This window comes from Lithobates pipiens, unplaced genomic scaffold (assembly GCF_037356315.1).
Source record: "Lithobates pipiens isolate NorthernLeopardFrog02 unplaced genomic scaffold, aLitPip1_a1.2 Scaffold_19, whole genome shotgun sequence".
Classification (NCBI taxonomy): Eukaryota; Metazoa; Chordata; class Amphibia; order Anura; family Ranidae; genus Lithobates; species Lithobates pipiens.
The window spans coordinates 116,600,024-116,617,968 of NW_027507764.1; the positions used below are offsets into that span (position 1 = coordinate 116,600,024).

The window sequence follows — 17,945 nt, forward strand, 5'->3', positions numbered from 1 at the left end:
GTGGTGACAACAGCAGCACTACTCCTGTCAGATGGTAGCCGGAGGGGCAAGCAGGCAAGAGCCAGGAGGAGGTTCCGGCTAATCTCGCCTTCTCGAGGAAGGTTGTTGTGATTGGTCAGAAGTCACAATTTCCTTATTGGCTGCTTTGAGGGTACATTGTGTTGCTATTGCTTCATGGTTGGAAGATGCACTAGGGCTGTGTGTAGGAGAGCAGGAGCTGGAGTTTAGCTATACTCTACTACCCTTAAGAAAAGAAAAAAAAAGTAAGCTCCACCCAAATGATCTTCTCTTCCATGTTGTTCAGGTAAATCTTCACCTCCCCAGGCTTGCCTACCCTTGATAGATGATGTCTGAAAAAAAACTTTGTCCAGAGATACCAAATTCAATTAGCATAGGGCATTGGAAGCAGAAAAGGAAGAATATAATTGGTTGCTATAGGCAACAACAATTCCATCATCAAAGGCTTTTGATCATGTGGCTGCCTGCTCACAAGTTTGTCTAATTTTGGCTGAAAAACTGGCTACGCGTCTTAGATCATAGCTTAGCTGTGGGGAACAATCAGATTAAAGCGGAATTCCAGGGAAGATATATTTTGCATATGCCGGCATGCATATGTGATACCTGGTCAGCCTCTGTGGAAGCTTTAAATTACCATAGTAACCTCAGCTAGTACAGAGATGGCTGCAGTCTTCCGAGTGCATAGTAACCACAGGGGTCACTAGCTCAGCATGGCTACCAGGATCTCCACCCCGTGGGTGGAACACTTTCCATTCATTGAGAAAAACACAATCTCCAAATGGTGGCCGTGGTGAGCAAGCACCCCTTCATAGTTACTTTGCCGAAGCGCAGCCACTTGGCACAGCACCCAGAAGACCACACCCATAACTGTAGTAGCTTGGTCTACTACAGTAATTTACAGCTTCCACAGAGGGTGATTAGGTGTCACATATACATACTTAAATTGTGTCAAGCTGGCCCAAAGTAAGTATGCAAAATATATCATTATCATCATAATGTGAATTATAGTTTCATAGTTATTTTCACTATGAAAATAACCATGAAACTATAATTAGTTAGGTTGAATAAAGACACCAGTCCATCCAGTTTAACCTGAGTGTCTACAATTGTCCCTATCCACTGCACACTCACATCGGTCCCTACCCTCAAGGAGCCCACAATCCAAGGTCCCCATTCATATACTAGGGCCAATTTTGAACAGAAGCGGATTACCCTACCTGCATGTCTTTGGATTGTGGGAGGAAACCGGAGTACCTGGAGGAAACCCACGCAGGCACAGGGAGAACATGCAAACTCCAGGCAGGTGGTGTCGTGGTTGGGATTCGAACCAGCGACCCTTCTTACCGCTAGGTGAGAGTGCTAATCACTACACCACTGTGTTGCCCACATGTTAAATTAAATTTCCCTGCATATGATTGTTCCAGGAGCACTCCTCGGCTGATCATGCTGGGTTCACCAAGCTTATTGAATGCCGCTGTCTGAAGGCATTTCAGAAATATAGAGTCTGCAGGACTATTACAAAACAGGGTGAGTTTTGATGTGGCACAAGGTTTAAAAAGTATCAATTTCTGGAGATGGGCTTTAGGCTGGGTTCACACTGCTGCGGGGGGAGAACCGGATGTGATTCGCACAGCAAATCACATCCGATCTCCGTAGCGCTGCGAGTTCAGCCATACAGATAGTATGGCTGAACTCGCAGCGGTCCCGCAGCAAACTCGCATGGGACCCTTTTTTGGGTCCGCAACGGAATCGGATCGCATGGGCGTTCACACCATGCGATCCGATTCCTGTGCGAGTCGGCAGATCGCACTGCGATATGCCGACGGATCTGGGGGTGTCATTAACATAACATTGACACCCCCAGCCGTCCGCATAGGGCAGTGTGAACTGCCGGCGGGAGGTGTGCGATGCGGGAAAACGCCGCGGATTCGCGGCGTTCCCGCATCGCAGCAATGTGAACCTAGCCTTAGAGTGTACACAGCTTCATCTATTAAACTTAGTGAAAAATTCACTTTGCAAGGTGAGCACCCGCCATTCCTTAATAAATCACCCCCAGGGTCTTGGGTATAGGTGGACATTTAAATCACTATGGGAGGGAAAAAAACTATACATAACATTAATCATAAGATACCATTACACTTTTGAATATAAATAGTGTGGTAGATAAACACAAGATGATGGTATGCTGATGCTGGGAAACTGTTTTTAGCTCAGCCCAGTTCTGGAAAGTTAAAATCACTTCCATACTGCAGATCTCTATATTTACAGGAATACAGACTTGCGGCCAACACAACCACAAAACATTTTCCAAAATCCCATCCAGCTAATAGAATCTAATAGTATCCTGTTTTTGGTCAAATGAATCCTTTGGATTCCAGGCAGATACCAAGAGCCAGGTCATGTATTCATATTACAGCAGGTGCTGGCTTGGACATCAGTATGAGAGGGTGGCAGAGCTAAAACCCAGCTTTCTCCAATCTGGGACATAAAGTACAAGAGCAGCTATGACAGCGATCCCGGAGTAAAGCGATGTATTCTGGTGGTTAGTACATGAAAATAAATCCACAGTTCAATCAACGTATTGTTGTTTATGTGTGTATAATCCCTGGTTTAGAAATTCCAGGAATGTGGTTGCCGGAAGAGATTGTGTTCTCATTCATAGGACAGACGTAACGGATAGAGGCTAGGGACTTTGTGTATGAGCCACCTTATTCCTGCTGAAGGCACGAGCCATTATTCTATGCATGTGTTCATGAAATTGCCTAGGTATTAAAGTGAACCCGTCTTCACTTTACAGCTATCAATCTATAGGCATATTTTAAAAAGTGGGCACTCTTTGTTCATATAGACTATAGAGCACTCCATCTTTAGCTTGGGCTCATACCTTCTGCTTCCCACACCTCAGCATGGATCAGCAAGGTCCCCTATCGTGGTGATGGACCATGTGAGGGTTGGGAGGCACAACAAGGAGTACCAGAGTGCATCTGCTGAAATCAATATTTTCATATAGTTAAAGCATAAGTTCATCTGTGGGAGCATTTTACATGTTCTACCCATTTTTAGGGTAGAACATGTAACATGTTCCATCTCCTGCAGCTGCTGCCCGATCCGCTGCTTCTAGTGACAGCGGGTGGGGAGGGGGGGGGGGGGGATTCTTCCCCTGATCACTATTTAAAATAAATAAATGAGTTCTGTGAATGGGAAAACTACAAGTGCCCTCAGATAAGAGAAGTACCACCGCTCTAGGCAGATCCAGAAAGCACAAAAATAGCTTCTCCAGGCAGAGAGATCTGGGTGCGGGCCACAGCATGCAGACAATGTAGGTAATTAGAAGACTCTGGATGGCCGCACTCCAAAACAAAATCGGTGCCTTTATTCAAAAAAAAAAAATCACAGGAGCACTACAAGTGACATCACAGCAAGAAGAAACAACAGTTGACGCATTTCACACTACAGAGAGTGCTTATTCATAGCGTGGCCATCCAGAGTCTTCTAATTACCTACAAGTACCCTCAGCCTTTGCGGCTGTCGGCTTGCAGTTCTCAATGAAGTACCATGGCGCTGTTGAGTGCTCTGGTAGTTCATTGTCTCTTCCTGTCAATGTGTGTCTGCCTGCCTGTACGATGTACAAGCAAACAGATACACTGAAAAGTCTGCACTTTAAAGTGGTTGTTTATATAATAATAATATAACAACAACCTCCCATCCGCTCTGTAACATATTATGTGCCCCCGTGCCCTATAAAAAAGCTGCCAATGTATACCTTTATCCAAGTGGCTCCTGGCGCTCACGTGACTCCTCGGCTCTCTCCTCTGCCTGGCTGACAGCTCCAGTGAACGGGGCCTAGCACTGCCACTGACGTCAGCTGGGGAGGAGAGAGAGAGCCAAGGAGTTACGCGAGTGTCGGGAGGCGCTCTGATATACAGTGGTGTGAAAAAGTGTTTGCCCCCTTCCTCATTTCCTGTTCCTTTGCATGTTTGTCACACTTAAGTGTTTCGGAACATCAAACCAATTTAAACAATAGTCAAGGACAACACAAGTAAACACAAAATGCAATTTGTAAATGAAGGTGTTTATTATTAAAGGTGAAAAAAAATCCAAACCATCATGGCCCTGTGTGAAAAAGTGATTGCCCCCTTGTTAAAACATACTATAACTGTGGTTGTCCACACCTGAGTTCAATTTCTCTAGCCACACCCAGGCCTGATTATTGCCACACCTGTTCACAATCAAGGCATCACTTAAATAGGAGCTGCTTGACACAGTAAGGTCCACCAGAAGATCCTTAAAAGCTACACATCATCCCGAGACCCAAAGAAATTCAGGAACAATTGAGAAAGAAAGTAATTGAGATCTATCAGTCTGGAAAGGGTTATAAAGCCATTTCCAAATCTTTGGGAATCCAGCGAACCACAGTGAGAGCAATTATCCACAAATGGTGAAGACATGGAACAGTGGTGAACCTTCCCAGGAGTGGCCGGCCGCCCAAAATTACCCCAAGAGCGCAGCGACGACTCATCCAAGAGGTCACAAAAGACCCCACAACAACGTCCAAGGAACTGCAGGCCTCACTTGCCTCAGTTAAGGTCAGCGTTCATGCCTCCACCATCAGGAAAAGACTGGGCAAAAATGGCCTGCATGGCAGAGTTCCAAGGAGAAAACCACTGCTGAGCAAAAAGAACATCAAAGCTCGTCTCAATTTCTCCACAACACATCTTGATGATCCCCAAGACTTTTGGGACAACATTCTGTGGACCGATGAGACAAAAGTGGAACTCTTTGGAAGGTGTGTGTCCAAGTATATCTGGCGTAGAAGGAACACTGCATTTCATAAAAAGAACATTATACCAACCGTAAAATATGGTGGTGGTAGTGTGATGGTCTGGGGCTGTTTTGCTGCTTCAGGACCTGGAAGACTTGCCGTGATAAAAGGAACTATGAATTCTGCTGTCTACCAAGAGATCCTGAAGGAGAATGTCCGACCATCTGTTCGTGTACTCAAGCTGAAACGAACTTGGGTTCTGCAGCAGGACAATGATCCTAAACACACCAGCAAGTCCACCACCGAATGGCTGAAGAAAAACAAAATTAAGACTTTGGAGTGGCCTAGCCAAAGTCCTGACCTGAATCCTATTGAGATGTTGTGGTATGACCTTAAAAAGGCCGTTCATGCTCGAAAACCCTCTAATGTAACTGAATTAGGACAATTCTGCAAAGATGAGTGGGCCAAAATTCCTCCAGGATGCTGTAAAAGCCTCATTGCACGTTATCGCAAACGCTTGGTTGCAGTTGTTGCTGCTAAGGGTGGCCCAACCAGTTATTAGGTTTAGGGGGCAATCACTTTTTCACACAGGGCCATGATGGTTTGGATTTTTTTTCACCTTTAATAATAAACACCTTCATTTACAAATTGCATTTTGTGTTTACTTGTGTTGTCCTTGACTATTGTTTAAATTGGTTTGATGTTCCGAAACACTTAAGTGTGACAAACATGCAAAGGAACAGGAAATGAGGAAGGGGGCAAACACTTTTTCACACCACTGTAGGTACAAATCGGAAGCTTTTTTATATAACACAGGCACACGTAACATTATGTTACAGAGGAGATTGAGCTTTTTATTGTAGTTATAATAGCAGCAGGAGGGAAGGGGGGTGGGTTAGCAGGGAGTCAGTTTACAGGGGGGAGGGTATAGCCAGGTAGGATCAGCCAGTTTTTTTTTTAGGCGATATGGGAGGCCAAATTACACAGCACAAGCACCGTGCTGTATAACACGCTTTAGGGGAACAGGATTTTTATTTATTTTTAGGGTAACAAACACTTTAAAGGAGCAGTCTGAAAAAAAAAAAAAAAAAAAACATAAGATCAATACAACAAAGAATTATAACTTCATATTTTTCTGAAAGAGCTTGCCCTATATTTTTGCAATAAACCCGCCCAGTACCACAATAACAAAAAACGTTTGATCTGTCAAAGCTAGACATTGCAGTTTATGGTTTACTTTACATTGTAAAGTCTCCATTGGAAGAGGACGACACCAATGTTAGGCTTTGCAATGTGTGCACAACTGGGATATGTAGAGAAGACAGCTCACCACTAGAGTATTTAAAGAAAGCCAGCATATGGTTTGGGCTGCCATCAACCAGCCAAATCAAAAATATCAGATGGGCAAAAAAAAAAAAAAAAAAGAAGAAGAAAACCTTACTATAATTCCGATACGGGCAGGGAGTTACTTGAGAGGAAGAAGATCAATGGCGTATGAGAGCGCTCACCAGAGTCCTTCCAGCTCCTTGAGAACTACAAGCCTTCAGCCGCAGTGGCTGATGGTACTTGTCTTAATTCACAGGAACTTGTGAATGAAATACGTGCCCACATGGGGCTCAGCACTGTTTTCAAAATGTTGACAGGGTGTGGGGTGGGGGACTGGGGGAAAAGGCTGAACATGTTGTTACATCCTAAGTATAGGTGTAACCAGTGTGACTTATGGCAGTGACATTGACTTCATCCAAGGTCTCCTTTCACTAATATGCAGAAGTGCAGGCAGCTCTTACCAGTTTGCCATCTTCATACCTCAGTGGAGGGTTTATAAACAGATGCCATAGTCTTTTGACTTATTATAAACCTATAGTCATTGCCCTAAAGCAGTATTTCTCAACCTTTTTTCAGTCAAGACACCATTTTTTTAAATTATGGACAATCTCAAGGCCTCCCATTCTAAAATGTAAAAAAAAAAAACTAAACTAATAGTTTTACATAATGCAGCAACATCCACACACGTAGAGCACCCAACATTAGAGGTCATTTATTCCTACAAAGTAAATATATCTTTGCATACTGGTACTGACTAGTATTCCAATGTTTCTCTTTTCCCTCAACTTCACTCCCTCACTCAGCTATTGTGACCCTAGTGATGATGGAGAGGGGCAGGGGAGGGGCAAACAAGGATGCTGTTCAGGCTTCCAAGGTCCCTGTTAGAAGGCCAGCGGCTTGAAGGTTGTAACGGTGCACAATGTGGCTTGGTGTAACTAAAAGGCAGGCCTCATCAATCCGCTGGCTTGTATACAAATTTTTGGGAAATTTTTATTGTATTTTGCCAAGGCACCCCTCAAAAAAAAAAAAAAACAAACACAAAAAAAAAAAAAAAAATACAAAAAAAAAAAAAAAAAAAACACAAAAAAAAAAAAAAAACAGAGGGCACCCTGGATGAAAAAGGCAGCCCTAAAGTATTGACTCTTTTATTTATACGTCTTTTCATGTTATGCATTTTATCGATATTGGGACCTACCTACTACTTGCCAACGTGCTAAGGTTTGTCTCATATCTGGATCTGATGTACACCTTAGATTGTCCAATGTCCATTGGACCCGATATGTGAGGTCTTCATACCATGTAGTATTATGCTTATAAAATGTCATTCGTACAATGTGCCTTTTCGAGCTAATGTGCCATAACACTGGTTTACCTTCTCTTTGATGTACTGGGTTTAAAAATCAATAAAACAAAGATTAAATCCCTCTAAATGCTACAATAGATATTTTGATGAGGGATGAACCATTTCAGTTTGCAACAATTCATCTAATGAAGATCCATCACCTGAAAGGAGCAGTGAATCCATCTGGTCCTCCTAAATCTGAGAGAGGCACGGGATCCCACTTAAAATGAAGACCCCAATTAAATCCCCCTCGTACAACAGGGGAGGAGCTGTACATCAGTGTGTCGGCACTAATAATGTCAATGACTGGACACACCACAGTCTTAGAATTTTCCTTGATTGGTGCCAGCAATGGTTGTAGCCACATCTCATTTACTTCACAGTGACTGTCCAGGAAAACCAGCACATCACCTGCAAACACAAGAATTGGGGTCAAAATTCTGTACATAAAGAACTTAGCTTTCTAATATTTAAGCTGAAATTTGTCTGCTCTATCCACATTCAGATTTTTTTTTTTCCTATGACATCATCTTGAAGGCCTAATTCCCACTGGCATATCTATGTATACACCTGTGTGAAGGGCAGGCTTGACCCGCACGGGATGCACAGGTGTTCTTTGCATCTGCATGCAGGCAGTTCCTTTTCATGGTAGAGGGGCCTAAAATTCAAAAGCGCCATTAAAACCAAAAATGTAACATATTGCAGATTACCAATCCTTAAATGTAATGGCTGTATTAGTTTTATTGTTAAAGAGGAAGTAAACCCTGATGAGTTTACTTCCTCTTTGATTCCCTGCAAAGGTAAAGCATAATGGACTACTATGCATCGCATAGTAGTCCATTATGTCACTTACCTGACACAGGAGCCAACAAAGTAACCGCTGTCCCCTGTAGTCCGGAGCATCCATCTTCTTGGTGGGTCTCGCTGCTCTGCCACTGTAATTCGATGAAGCCGCGATGACGTCACTCCCGTGCGCGGGAGCCGCCACTCACATCATATCGCCGTTGACAGCGATGCGCTCAGTGCGCCTGCGCGCTGCTGTCTATGGCGCATGTGCCGTAGACAGCGGTGCCTGTGTTTTGGCAAATATCTCCTAAACCGTGTAGGTTTAGGAGATATTTCTTGGACCTACAGGTAAGCCTTAATCTAGGCTTACATGTAGGTCAAAGTGGTTTGTAAGGGTTTACAACCACTTTAAGGCTTTTTTCCCCCTCAGTTTTCACCTGGTGATCTAGCCAGTAACACACCCCCACTCTGGATGAAGGAGTACAGGGAAACCTTTGGACAACAGCATTGTTAATCTAGGGGAGGGGAATGTGAGATGTACTAGAAGATTTAGAAACACTAAACACATTGAAGCCAAACACCAGCTCGCACTGCAGTTCCAACAACAGTTTTACATGAATAAATAAAAAGTTGACCATTGTAAGCACCCCCGTCAGTGGTAAGTGATTTGTCTCAATACTTTTAACTGATATATTTGCAGTGAGCTTGTAAACAACAGACTTACTGGCCATATCACCTGGTGAAAATAAAGGAGAGTCTAAAAAAGAAAATGAATGCAGCAGTCATGTTTAAGAATTGGTAAGCTGCGATATATAAAATGGTTTGCTTTTGGGTTTAATATTGCTTCGCTTTAAGCTACAACATATTTTTTTTTAATCAATCACGCAAAATAATTGGCCACACCTGTAGCATGAGACGCTCCGACCATCCTTCCACGAATCAGACCTTCCCTCTGTCTGTTTCTCACCAGCTTCACTTTATTTGGAAGGCTCTCTTGAATATAGTCATCAAGCTGCATCTTCAAGTCATCTGAAAGAATAAAAATCTCTTAGCACTAATGATTTTTTTTCAACTATATCATTTACTGCATACCAGTTTTTCTCTGCACATGTATTCCATTGTAAAAATTTAATGGGGGGGGGGGGGTGTTTAGTAAAAACAAAGCTGAGATAAGGGAAAGCACTTTTTGACCCTAAATTCATCTGATAAGACAACTTTCCCTGAAATTCTGACCCTGGCGGAGCCTTTGCACCACCCTTAGTTTTGTTATCCGTCCCCCACTTTTTATTTCCCTTCCTCCTACCCTCTTTTTTCTTTCACTCTTGGCCCCCGCCCCCATTAAGCAGCAAGGTTCAATGGGCCGCACTGTCGATGAATGCAACCTATTCAACTGAATTGGGGTGCACACAGTAGTGTTGCGATGGTGCAGCATTTACAAAGTTAAAACCTCCTCCTCACTGCCTGTCAAAAGCCAAAAAAAAAAAAAACGCTATTCCGACCATGGATCGCTTTTCAGAAGCATGACAATGTTGCTGCACATCAAAACCTAGCCTTACAGTAACCTGAAATGGCACAGTTTGGTAAAGAGCCGTTAAAATTGTCTTTACAATAATAAACCTGTGAGCCGATATACCTCATTTGGCTTTATGCTGCCAAATACGGTAGCACCACCTTCTACCCAACTGAATTTTCAGCATTAACTAAGCTAACGTCTTAAGGGGGGTTTGAGATGATTTTAACAACCTGTCAGAGGATCAAACTTATGGAGTCTACCCAAAACGTTTTTTTCAGCTTGGGTGGTCTCAGGCTGCAAACCCACAAGTATTTTTATATGTACAGTATATCTACTATCTGGCATGGCAGGAATGTAGCAGCATACTGAGTCATATATGAAAAACATATCCTTGTACTCACAGGACATTAAGGGAGCCAACCACAGCAGGTTCTAATTTCTCCCTTCAATATTTGACAAAGCTTCCCCATAAATACAGGTGAGCCCCACAAAGATTCTTATACACTTCTATCTCCGTGCTCCATCTCTTATGCACAGCCAACAGCAAAACAAAAAGGAAGCATATAAAAAAATATTTGCCATTTTATTGAAAAAAAAAAAAAACAACATTTCAAACTTTTTTTATTATTATTTTTGGCATATCAACAATGACGATCTCCTGCAATCTCTAAGCAGCCATGATCTGTCTATATCTGCATACTTCTCTACTAACTGCTGCACGTCATTTCTCATTGTGGGTTTTCTAATGGTGACATAACAGCAGGGCTCAAGTCCTGCTGGAATGCATGGGAACGGAGTTCCTGTACTTTTTCCACAACAGGAACTCAGTTTCCATTAGCAGCCAAGTCCTGCAAGACTTTGAAGCATGCTACACCAGCAGCTGCCAACACAGCTCGCAATGGTAAGTGCCGCACACCTGACCATTCAGGCATTGCCAGTAGGGCGCCCCATGACAGCTTCCGCTCCGATCTACCTGTCAATCACAGCTAGCCGACGGGTAGATCAGGTCTCTGCTGCTAAGAGATTGTATTTAGTCAGACCTCTCGTGATGCCCGCCCCTCATGATTTTCTGTCTCCTCATCCCCCCCAAGTTTCCTGCATACTTGCTCTGTGTGTCCCGCTGAATACCCCCCTCTTCTATCTTCAGTGCCAAATAATGAGAGAACCCAGAGGAGGAGCACAGCTATTCTGCTCACAAGACATGCAGGGAGAGAGGTGAGCTGAGGGAGGAACATCAGTTTGGAGTGGTAAGCTGAGCACAATACCTGGCAAAGTTTAATGCCAGGAGGGAAGTTTATGTGGCAATATGTGAAGGGTTGGAATAGCAGCGAGTGTGTGTTGGAGCCCTGCCGAGTTTTCAGCCCCCCAAGCTAACATACATCTCCTAAGCAGGAACACATCACTATCTCCCCAAGCATTCTGTCCAGATAATGTGCAGTTAATTTATAACCTTTCCGTTTAACCCTGTGTTATCCAAACTCTGTTCAATGATAAGTGTAAACTCACCACATAAACACTCTATATACAAAATAATATTCCCCAATAAAGATCAGAACATGATGTTCACATTTGCATGGAAGCACAATTGAATGAATGCTGATTATTCCGAGAATTACCGTATTTATGTTTATTGAGGATTGTTTTTTTTTTTATGTACTAACAGTTAAGCTTCATACACACACACACACACACACACACACACACACACACACAATATGAAAATTGCATGAAAAATACCACTTTTGAATCATTCATGCATATGAGGGTATCATTTTTTATTTTTTGGTGGGCGAGTGGATCTTGGGTGGGAGTTCCCACACTTTTTTCCCCAGAACTTGACCCCTGCATAACAGGAAGTGTCTACAAAAGGATCTTCATGGGAGAGTTACCAGGTATTATTTTAATGAAAATTAAAATATAGCAAAAATTACATTATCGCATTAAAGCTAAGGTAAGATATTACCAGCTGGGTTTAGATATATACGTTAAGGGCACATTTACACAAAATGGGTTGGGGCAGCTATTTCCAGTGCCGCCCCAACACACAGGCAAGGCAAATTGGTTAGGAGAGCTGGGAAGCCGTACAATGTACAAAAGAAAGAAAATCTTCAGTTTACTTATAGGCAGTATTGGAGGCCTCTGTCTTCTGTGTGGCATAAAGAAAATACAATGTTATGAACCAATGGGAAATGAGAGAATATCACACTGCTAGTAGTGGTTAGTCATATTTAACTTGACTTGTTCTTTTTTTTTTTTTTTTTTAATTGTGTGCATTTTCAAACTTTGATCTTAGAAACAAAAAATAAAGCTCATGATAAGGTTTTTTTTTTTTTTTGTTTTTTTTATATAAATTTTCCTATTCTTCCCCTACCCTTGTTCTTCCTCCCAACAACAAGATAGATGTTGATTTTCTTACAACAGAGTGGGAAGTGTGAAAGTTTGTGAACCGCACTGTTCTAGTTACATAAGCCAAGTTAAATTACTCTTTTGGACTGTGTTCATGCCAAAGTGATTAAGGTATCTGTGCCTACCTGTATTGACATAAATGCTGCAAATACACTCCTTGGATAAGCTGTGAAATGTCTAACATTACAGAACAAGCGCAGCTGAAGGTGCCTGCGGACTACTAGCTTTACAATGACCCAGATAAATGAGAACCTTCACAGACAGGGAACGTCATGTACCTAGCTCGCTGTTATCATCCACCAGAATTATTTCTTGAAGCAGATTAGCAGGAGTTCGGTCTAAGACGCTGTGTACTGTTCTCAGGAGGGCAGAGAAAGCTTCATTGTAGAAACAGATAACAATGCTGGCAACAGGCAGTTCGGTGGGGTAGGTCTTCTTAGCACACCTGACAATATAAACACATACATGTCAATTCACAAACCAGTCTAATAGCAAAGATGTGCAATTATTAAGCCATTAACAATTCTATCTCCGATTCTAAATCTGGGAGGGCTGCTAGTCTGCAGCGGAATCTATAGTGTAACATAGACTGTCATTCTCTCATCCTGTAGCATTCACCTTCTTTCAGAAAATTCATATGTTTCTTGTGTGTTCTGTCTGTAATATATGGTTTTAGGATAATGCACTAGGTCAGTGCACCCTTTCTCTCTTTTTCTTGTGGTTCCAAAGCCTGCAAAGCTCAAGAACCTATGCAAGTCCTTTAACATAATCCAATTATTAAATGGCACCATCAAGATTTTACCCAAAATACTTTCCAGACACCTGTATAAAGGTCATTTTGTATTAACAAACCTTGATCCAATACACTCCAGTCATATCCTACTGCCCAATGGTTTACGTTTACATCCTTTTACTAAACCAAGCCTCCTTTATTCACCATGTGATCTTGGAGTATGCCTGTTTCCAGGGGTGGACTGACAACTCATGGGGCCCCCGGGCAATAGGAGATTATGGGGCCACACAGTATACACAAACACACACACACAGCATACAATCACACAGTATACACAGACATGTTTCTATTGGCTGAGAAGATGTCAGTAAGGGACATTTAAGAGACAGCTGAAAAAAAACACCACACACAAATTTTTACATAGGGTTGCCAGCCTCCGTAAAACCAGGCACAGTGATGGGGCCCCCTAGTGGCATGGGGCCCTCGGGCAGTGCCCGAGTGGCCCAATGGTCAGTCCGCCCCTGCCCATTTCTGATGGTGGAACACCCTCTGCTCCTTACAAACCGCTATATACAAATAGCCTATACAAATGCTGGTGATAAGATGCTTCTAACAGCCACCAACCACATTCAATTATGCCTTAAAATAAATTACACAGAACAGGCTTAAAGGCAAAGTCCATTTTTAGACCAGGTTTCATGTTATATCTATATCTCATGTGCATATGGAACACATGGAAACGTACCTTCTGCTCATGTTACGTTATGGAATGGCAGTAATCTCCAGCAATTTCCTATAATAGGACTAAAAGGCTTTATTTGCACGGGTGTTTTGCCACAGTGCAAATTTAAGCAGCAAGAATGCTACCTATTCCTGTGGCTAGGATTGACAACTGTGTGTGGATAGATACTGCCGCCGAGCCTGTACACTGCAATGGCAGGCTGTTGGCAGTCGCAGCTATTCATGGCTGTTCACATAGCCAGAAATTACCTGCGTTGGTCACAACTCTACGCTCTTTGCATTAGTCAAGCTGTCCACACACTGCAATCCCAACCGTAGAAATCGATGGATTCTTGCCGCTAGAATTCGCAGTGTCGCAAAACACCTGGGTGAATGGACTCTGAGAAGCCCTTGTATCATAGCAGCATAGCATGATACAGTTTCTAGTACATGGAACCCTCTCTAACAAGCCTTTTTGTAGGGTGCATCAAATCTTTTGAGGTCATTATTGATGACAGAGTTGAAGGAACTCACTATATCTCTATGATTAATTCAGTAGGAGGTGACTGCCATCTACATTTTAGCTCTGTTATTAGAATACCAACATGAATGATGGCTTTCTGCCTTTGTCTTAGCTAATCAGTTTTTCAGACTGAGGGCCTTGGGGAAAAAAAGCAGCTCCAGGACCATAGGATGAGCAGCCCTGGGTTATCCAACATACTACATGAACAAAATTGCAGTTTAGGACGTGATATAGAACAGTATTTTCTATGCTACTCTTTCCAGACAGTCACAACATTCTGTATTAGGAAACCCTCAGACTCCGGACCGAATCATCATGCAGCCATTGCTCATACTTCTTTATCAGCAGCCTGTTGTCCCTTAGATGTAAGATTACAGAAAATATAATAAAAAAGAACTGGGATCTAAAAACACTAAACAATGAATATTGAGAGTTTGTGAATTATTACAAAATCCAGAAAGACAAAGAAAAGACTAAAAATACTAAAAAGGGATGTGTATGCAACATTGAATCAGTATACACAGCTGGCCGTGGAGGATGTATAGTTTATTTCGGGGTGGCTATAAAATCTATGGAATGTTTTGTGCTGCCATGTGATGCTCAGCTGTTACAGGGTTCACCATGTCAGCCCTCGCACAAACAGGCAGAGCAAACAAATGGTCTGCAATGAGAATGAAATGAAAAATGAAAAAAAGATGGGGAGAGAGCAAAAGAGAGTAGGCGAGAGAGCAAAAAAGAGAGACGGCGAGAGAGCAAAAGAGAGGGGGGAGAGAGAGCAAAAGAGAGGGGGGAGAGAGAGCAAAAGAGAGGGGGGAGAGAGAGCAAAAGAGAGGGGGGAGAGAGAGCAAAAGAGAGGGGGGAGAGAGAGCAAAAGAGAGGGGGGAGAGAGAGCAAAAGAGAGGGGGGAGAGAGAGAGCGAACACCCCAATACACAGCACCCAGAGCAAGCAAAAACACAGATACAACCAGAAACAAAAATAGCATCGCTACCAGAAACAATAAAATAATAAAAATTATTGATTAAAAAATGAATTAGTGAAGATATGCAAATTTCAAGTCCAAAACAATAAGAAGTGTCCAGGGTGAAGTTGAATATAACTGTGATAATGTTGGGAGCACAATCCAAACCAACATGTGTGTACAAGTGCTGACAAAGACTACCTTGTATCAACAGTGCACCGCCACCACATAAAATATATATCGCTTACCACAGGGCTTGACAAATTTGCTTGGAATCTAGGAGCCAGCTAAAAAAGTTAGGAGCCAGGTCGGTAACGGCAATCCAGACCTGTCCCTGGCCTGACATGGAGACGAGTGAGGGGAGGATAGCGCGGCCCCCCCACCTGTCTCCATGTCATTGCCCATAGCTCTTAGAGGGACATTTTTTTTTTAATTTTTTTTTTTTTCAAATGACAATTTTTTTTTTTTTTTTATTGCATTTTAGTGTAAATTTGAGATAATTCATATATTTAAGAGGACCTGTCCTGTTTTTTTCAATTACAAGGGATTTTTACATTCCTTGTAATAGGAATAAAAGTGACAATTTTTTTTTTTTAAAAGCACCGTGAAAAAATAAAAAGTTAAAATAAGAAAAAAAAAAATGTTTTAAATGCGCCCTGTCCTGCCAAGCTTGCGTGCAGAAGCGAACGCATACGTGAGTAGCGCCCGCATAGGAAAGCGGTGTTCAAACCACACATGAGGTATCGCTGCGTTCGGTAGAGCGAGAGCAATAATTCTAGCCCTAGACCTCCTCTGTAACCCAAAACGTGCAACCTGTAGAATTTTTTAAACGTCGCCTATGGAGATTTTAAAGGCTAAAAGTTTGTCGCCATTCCACGGACGCAATTTTGAAGCGTGACATGTTGGGTATCAATTTATTCGGTGTAACATTATTTTTCACAATATAAAAAAATTGGGCCAACTTTACTGTTATATTTAATTAAAAAAATAAGACTTTTTCCCCGAAAATGCGCTTGTAAGTCCGCTGCACAAATACGGTGTGACAGACAGTATTGCAACGACCACCATTTTATTCTCTAGGTTGTTAGAACTCCTAAACACACACATATACATATATATATATACACATACATACACACACACACACACACACACACACACACACACACACTTTTTTTTTTTTTTTTATTCTAAGTAAAGGTGAGATGGGTGGGCAGTGAAAGCTTCATTAGCATCGCTGGCTGTCATACCAACAGCCACCACTAGATGGCGCCAGATTACAGAACTAAACATAGGACCACAGAAGGCCTCAAAGCCGCGGCCTCAATTACCGGCCGGCGGCGGCGCGGCCCGACACGATCACGCCAGGGGGGGGGTGGAAGGAGACAGGATACCCCCGCTGTGCTGCCCCAGGCGCCAGATCACAAATTCTAGTCGCCAATGCGATCTGGCGCCCGGGGTTTGTCGAGCCCTGGCTTACCAGAGGAAAGCTAAGGGAAGCCTGCGGCTAAAACCCAGCCAGGGCCTTTTCCATAGAGAGTTGAGTTACACCACCAGTAAAAGAGAGGCCTGGACCACACTTCAATATAGCTCAAATATCAAATAACGGTCAAGTATTAAGAGGGATAATGGCCAAAAAATAAAAAGGAATACTCCATAGACTGAACCACAATTAAATTTAACTCAATGTAAAAAGGTAATATACTTACATATGTGAAGATAAAACAGACACAGTAGAAAACGGCCGGCCAACGAGTGAACGTCAGAACGTCTACATCTCTACACACGTTTCGTCATCAAAAGACGACATTGTGTCTACTGATTCAATGTTGCATACACATCCCTTTTTAGTCTTTTCTTTGTCTTTCTGGATTTTGTAATCATTCCCAAACTCCCAACATTCATTGTTTAGTTACATATGTAAGTGTATTACCTTTTTACATTCAATTAATTGTGGTTCAGTCTACACTATGGAGTTTTCCTTTTTATTTTTCGAGCATTATCCCTCTTAATCCCTGGCCGTTATTTGATCTTTGAGCCATATTGAAATGTGGTCCAGGCCTTTCTTTTACCGGTGGTGTGACTCAACTCCCTATGGAAAAGGCCCTGGCTGGGTTTTAGCCGCAGGCTTCCCTTAGCTTGCCTCTGGGTAAGCACATTATATATATGTGGTGGCGGTGCACTGTTGATGTCGGTCTTTGTCAGCACTTGTACACATGTTGGTTTGGATTGTGCTGCCAACATTATCACAGTTATATTCAACTTCACCCTGGACACTTCTTATTGTTTTGTATTTAAAATAATTTCTTCACTAATTAATTCATTTTTATTCAATTATTTTTATCATTTTATTCTTTTTGGTAGCGCTGCTGTTTTTGTTTATGGTATTTGATCTATGTGTATTTCATAGTTTCAGTAGCAGCTTATTTATTCACCTATGCACTTTAGCTCGGTATTTTCTCTATTGCCAACAGATACCACCAGACTCTGGGAGGGGTACTATGACTTACTTAGGATCTCTAGTATCTGGGATGTCTCTGTGATAGCCCAGTCTGTTGCTTATTAGCATATTGAAGGCGTGTGTCTGGTAGCCGATGTCCCTCACATCTTGGTCTTGTTCATTGAAGATCATTCCTGAAGAATGGATGAAAATATTTCCATTATTAAGTGTATAACTGGTTATAATGTATACTATCAGGCAGTTGGTTACATATGTACTTTTTTTTCGTTTTAAGTTGCATTTGTATTACAGGACAATTACATTACACATGCTACCCAAGACTATAACTTCCTGTAACATGTAAGCAGGACACACAAAATGCTGACTACACACAAATTGACAGTTAGACAAGAGGT

At 42.3% G+C, this 17,945-nt stretch overlaps 1 protein-coding gene across 1 annotated transcript in view; it reads right to left on the reverse strand.

The window, feature by feature from the left end:
* Positions 1–17,945, reverse strand: part of GALNT11 (polypeptide N-acetylgalactosaminyltransferase 11) — a 52,645-nt gene that overhangs the window by 10,456 nt on the left and 24,244 nt on the right. Inside the window, exons 3-6 of the mRNA XM_077491179.1 lie at positions 17,600–17,723; positions 12,432–12,598; positions 9,138–9,263; positions 7,610–7,859 (exon numbers count right to left, since the gene is read on the reverse strand). Coding sequence (XP_077347305.1) covers positions 7,610–7,859; positions 9,138–9,263; positions 12,432–12,598; positions 17,600–17,723 — 667 coding nt within the window. The remainder of the gene's footprint in view (positions 1–7,609; positions 7,860–9,137; positions 9,264–12,431; positions 12,599–17,599; positions 17,724–17,945) is intronic.